General features: G+C 33.2%; 1 protein-coding gene across 3 annotated transcripts in view; it reads left to right on the top strand.

Annotated features, from left to right (window-relative positions):
- Window positions 1–6,000, top strand: part of slc41a1 (solute carrier family 41 member 1) — a 23,772-nt gene that overhangs the window by 12,487 nt on the left and 5,285 nt on the right. For all 3 annotated transcript variants that reach the window (XM_016556426.1, XM_016556425.1, XM_016556427.1), the window contains one exon: window positions 4,799–4,870. In XM_016556426.1, the coding sequence (XP_016411912.1) occupies window positions 4,799–4,870 (72 nt within the window). The remainder of the gene's footprint in view (window positions 1–4,798; window positions 4,871–6,000) is intronic.

Raw genomic sequence — 6,000 nt, 5'->3', positions numbered from 1 at the left:
ATGCTTGTGTGTGTATTTATATATACATAATAAATATACATAGTACACACACATATATTGTGTAAACAAAAACTTTTATTTTGCATGCGATTAATCGCTTGAGAGCACTAATATATATATATATATATAACATTTTATAATATAATATTTTTAAATATAATATAATATTTTATATAATATTTTATCATATTAATATTTATTTATAAATGAGTAAAGTTTATGCAAAATACACTTTGCTAGATTGAAAATGTATTATTTTAATGTACATGTAATTCTTTAGAGTGAAAATGTTTTCAAGTTTAACTCACAGACTCATATTCTGATGCTATTCATTGTAATTCGCTGGAAAAGAGTGACCATCACATTATTTTGTGTTCAGTGGAAGAAATGAAGTCATGAGGGTGAGTAAACAATGACAGTATTCTAATTTTTGGGGAATTATTTTTTTAACCTTGCATGAGCAGTGGAAATAGCCGAGCCAGCTGTGTTTCCCCCTCATCCCCTTTCCCCCTGGCGAAGCCAATTATTCATATCCAATTTGTGAACAAGTCATACTTATACTTCAAAAAAAAAAAAAAAAGTCATCTGTTGGGCAATAAAACATCCCAAAAAATAGTAACACCACAAAAAATGTATTGTTTTGTAATGTTTTTCAGTAAAAGTGGAAGAAATGAAGTCATGAGGGTGAGTAAACAATGACAGTATTCTAATTTTTGGGGAATTATTTTTTTAACCTTGCATGAGCAGTGGAAATAGCCGAGCCAGCTGTGTTTCCCCCTCACACCGTGTGTGTGAGCGCTATAAGGCAGGACGCAGTGCGGAAGAATCGCTCTGACCGCCGGAGTGGGATCACATCAGCGAGCAGCAGGCAGTTGGCACCGACTCAAGAGCTCCTTCCTTTTGCCTCATGGAGGCCCAGTGCGCGCGCACACACACACACACACACACACACACACACACATACACATTTACTTCACTTAAACATAGGCGACAACCGCCCCACTAACGGCCTCTCCTGCCTGCTTTTTCCTTCATCCTGTTGTACAGGATATTTGTAATATACTGTAGTAGCGTTACTAATTTGCTGTTATTGTAGTTTGAGTGAGAACAGCAATTAGATTGCAGGAAAAAAGAAAGAATTGATGTTTTTCCTTCTGGTGAACACTAAATTGTCTACAATGATTTGTAGACATGCAGAATCGACGGTTAAGTGGCTGTTTTATTACTAGTGCTAACGATTAGGGATAGTGATTTGAACAAACCCTGAACTCTGAGAATTAAACTTCGCTAGTAATGCATCCTGCCTCAAATTGCGCAGTTTGTTTAGGAAATATCATTTTTTAGAAGTGATCAGATTTGTGGATTTTTTTCTGTTGAGCAATAAAACTTAACAAGTTTTCAGTGTTTTCCAGTAAAAATATCTAAACACCCTTCAAACAAGGTACTTTGACTTTGACAAAATATTTATGCTATGTTTTTTATTATTTATATTTATGTAAAAAACGTATGCCTGTTGCGTAATAAAACATCCCAAAAATTAGTTACACAGCAAAATATTTTACTTGAAAACTAAATATTTATTTAACAATTAAATTTGTGGTCAAATAAAATTAAAATTAAAATTCTGTTTATTTCTGCAATGTTTCTTTATTATTGATGTTTATGCAAAAAAAAATTTGCCTGTTATGTAATAAAAACATACCAAAAATGAGTTACACTGCAAATAAATGCAATGTTTTCTCTTGTTTTGAAGTTAACACATATATTTATAATGTAATGTAAATTGATTTTGTAATGTATTTATTCAACATAATTTAGTGAGGTTTATACAAAAAACTGTTTTGTCTGTTGAGCAATAAAACACCCAAAAAACAGTTACACTACAAAAAAAACAAAAAACATTTTGTGTGTTTTCCAGTAAAAAATACCTAAACATCCGTCAAACAAGAGAAATGTACTTGAAGCTAAATATTTATTTATTCATTTATTTGATTGATTAATTGAACACAATTTTGTGAGGATTTGCCAATAGGGTCAGAAAATGTATTATTTATATTTATGTATATGTAAATGTGTTGTTTGAAGGATGTTTATACATTTTTAATAGAAAACAGACTTAATATAAAAAAATACTGATTATAAAAAGAATTGACTACAGTGGTGGGCTGTTTTCGGCCAGAAAGTAACCACCTAGTGAATTTGATTGATTAATTGAACACAATTTTGTGAGGATTTGCCAATAGGGTCAGAAAATTTATTATTTATATTTATGTATATGTAAATGTGTTGTTTGAAGGATGTTTATACATTTATAAATTTATACATAATGTTTATACATTTATGTTTATACATAAAAAACCACCCGGAGCACCTTAGCAACGGCGAAAGAAATGTCATCAACACTCTTGCATTGGCAGTGACTTTTATACTGGCAAGCAGTGCTCACATATTCTTCAGAATATGTTAAAAATCTGGTTTATTTTGTCATGCAGTGTGTAATTGAGTTTTTTAAGCAGTGAAGTTCACAGGAAGCTCAGAAGTGCTACAGCTCTTTTGAAACATAATGAAAGGCTACAGTGAGGTGCACTGAATGTCTAAAAGAGACTGCTGGGCTGTCAGCCTGTGAAATGCATTCTGCCCACGTACTCAGGCTATTCTACTTCCTGTCTCATTTAAGAAAGAGCACTGGTTCCTCCACATTTGTGTGTTGGGCTGCTGTACTAGATTTGCATTTAAGAAACTGTCTGCCAAAGTGTACCTTTTCAGACATCATGTAGTGCTGATGTGTTTATAGTTCATATAGGAATTTTGAGGAGGACATTTTGGCTTGCCCATTTTTTAATATCATTTCTGATATTAATTTACAGAAAATTATTTTTAATAGTTTTAGTTAACACTGAACATTATACGCAGTGTGTGGTATTGACTGAAGCTGTGTCCAAATGCATATTTTTCACAATCTTTCCTTATGTATATATAGTGAACTATATAACAATCGCTATGCAGTGCATGTTAAATTAATGAACGAGTCAACAGTTTTGAGTAAGGGCTTTTGAATTTGTGATGAACCTTAATGCTCCATGATAAACTGAATCCAACACCTGTAAACAATGCTTAGGTGCCTGCATGTATATGATATCACAATAATCCAACACTGACAAAAATGTAGCTGCTACAAATCTCTTCCTTGCTGCAAAAGAAAGACAATATTTGACTCTAAAAAAAGGCCCAGTTTCGACTTTAATTTTCTCACAAGGTACTGAATACGAGGCCCAAAAGAAAGAGAATCATCAATTAAAAATCACAAGTATTTATACTTAGATACTACTTCAATCTCCAAACCTTGAAGAGTAGTAATTGAGCATGAGTTTTAAAGTGCAGACTTTCTTTTTGTAAACATCATAAGTTAAGATTTCTCTGCATTTAAAACAAGTTTTAAATCACTCAGTGTGTGCTGAACTGCATCAAAATCAGATTGAAGATGACTCCGAGCCTGATCCAATGTTGATGCAGAGGAGTAAATCACCATATCATCAGCGTATAAATGAAAACTTGAATGTGCAAGATTATTCCCAATATTATTAATATATAAAATAAATAATAATGGCCCAAGGACCGATCCCTGTGGTACGCCGATATTTACATTCAGAGTACAAGAAGGGAGTCCCTCTATATTTATACACTGAGATCTATCTAACCGGATTGGAACTCTGATAAGGCATTTTTAGAAGATAGAAATTCTTTTAATTGTGGGGTAATAAAATAAATTATTTTTTTTAATTTTTTTTATATTACTTCATTTAATGTTTATTTTATTTCAAACAAAAATGTTTTTAAATGGTTTTAGTTTTAGGTTTAGTTAACTATAATAACCCTCCACTATAGCACTCAGTATGCTAATATTACACTGCAATAGCCCATGATTTGTTATATGCTGTTTTATTAGCATTTACGTCAACTTTATAAGTATGCTATCATACTGATAACCTTAATGAGTTAATATCCAGAAAACATTTTGTTTTCATAGGTTTTTTTGGGGGTTTGTTTCCAAAGACACAAACCTACCTCCTGAGGCAGGTAGTTTTGTCCCATCTGAGTGGGTCCAGGTCAGGAAAGGCCTCGTCCCATGATACAGAAAGCTTCTGTTGGGCCGGAGCCACTTGACATTAGTGTCTGTACTGAGAGAGATGAGATAAGTAGGGAGAGTAGGATAAGATGCATCTGTCCAGCTCATCAAACCCTCTTTTGTCTTGTGAACTGACCACTGTTTGTTCTAGTGGAAGCTGGACCAAAAGCGCCTGAGCACCAGCAAAATGTATGTTTCCTACCATGTATGTTTCATTTTCATGGAAAGATCACAGATTAATGATGATCCTATCAGCACTACTAGCTGTTTTGCGGTTCTTGAAGACAACATGAAATATCTCCTGCAGTGTACTTTGTGTATTTCAGAGTGAAACAGAATATCCAGTGGGAAATAATGTAGGATGGAGATTTGTTTTATCCACTGAGATTTGATTGGATCATGAAATGTTTAACTATGATATTATTAGGCTTTTGTATACCCAAAGTATTCCGTTTTAGCACGCAACCCATCCTACACCATTCGCGCTATGAATGATTCCTCTAACCATGCAGCTTTTCTGAGCGATCCGCTGTACGATCAAAAAAAAACATGCATCTAAACTCTTAAGCGAGAACGGTGTTGTTCACTCAGAGGAAAGTGTGCAGTGGTTAAACTATAATGGAAACATTTGTAAATGGACTTCCTGTGTTCTCTCTTCCCCACTCTCCCCAGGCTAATATTGGACAAATGGATACGGCCAAGGATATGTGGAAAATGATCATGGGAAACCTCGCACTAATTCAGGTTGGTAACCTTCTAAAAATATCAATCCTGTTTTTCTAATGTACATGCCAACTCTTCAATTCACAAGGCTTTGTTCAGACAAGCAGCGAAAATCTGGTTATTTGGCAAATCTGATTGTGAAATAAGCAAATAAGAATATATAATCTGATGTTTACATACCACATATGAAGTTTAAAAATTTTAAATCTGAGTAAATTATTAATCTTTTAATGTGTCAGATTTTTTTATTTTTTTTGTGACACAACACATATGTAATGTCATGAGTGTTATTTTAGTACAATTTATAACTATTATAGTATTTAGTAATATTTTGAATTCACTTTTATTTTTATATTTCCGTTTTCTTCTTTTTTTAAAAGATTTATTTTTGACATTTTCGCCTTTTTATTATGATAGGACAGATCAGAACTGACAGGAAGCGAAGTGGGAGAGAGATAGGGGTGGGATTAGGAAAGGTCCTCGAGTCGGGATTCGAACTCAGGACACCCGTAGTACAGTGGTGCTGTATGTCGGTGCACTGCCCACGAGGCTATCGCTGCCGATTTCCATTTCATTTTAATTTTAGTTTACATTTTAGTCATTTTGTTATGTGGTTTTGTCATTTTTATTAGTTTTTTTTTTTAAATATTAAAATAATTCATATTTCAACTTAAACTTATTTCAGTTAGTTTTCAAGTCAATATTTAAAATTTTCATTTAAGTTTATTTTTTCTAACATTTACATTTTATTTCAGCTTTAATTTACAGAAAATTATTTTTAATAATTTTAGTTAACGCTGAACATTATACGCAGTGTGTGGTATTGACTGAAGCTGTGTCCAAATGCATATTTTTCACAATCTTTCCTTATGTAGTGAACTATATAACATTCGCTATGCAGTGCATGTTAAATTAATGAACGAGTCAGCAGTTTTAGAAGAAACAGATCAGATTTCATCCTTTACAGTCGGGATGGTCATTCCTAAATATTTGTCAGATTTGTGCGCAATGTGTGCGCCAATCATTGGCACCGAGTCACATGTCATATGAGGATTGACTTCTACAGATTGCATGCTTGACTAAACAATTATGTAATGATTGGGTGATGTGTTTCTTGGAAATGACCCCTAAACCCAATAATGGCATGTGTA

This window comes from Sinocyclocheilus rhinocerous, unplaced genomic scaffold (genome assembly GCF_001515625.1).
Source record: "Sinocyclocheilus rhinocerous isolate Xijiao unplaced genomic scaffold, SAMN03320098_v1.1 scaffold227, whole genome shotgun sequence".
In the NCBI taxonomy this organism is placed as follows: domain Eukaryota; kingdom Metazoa; phylum Chordata; class Actinopteri; order Cypriniformes; family Cyprinidae; genus Sinocyclocheilus; species Sinocyclocheilus rhinocerous.
The sequence above is the reverse complement of the archived record's forward strand: the minus strand, read 5'-3'. Positions and strand labels throughout refer to the sequence as shown.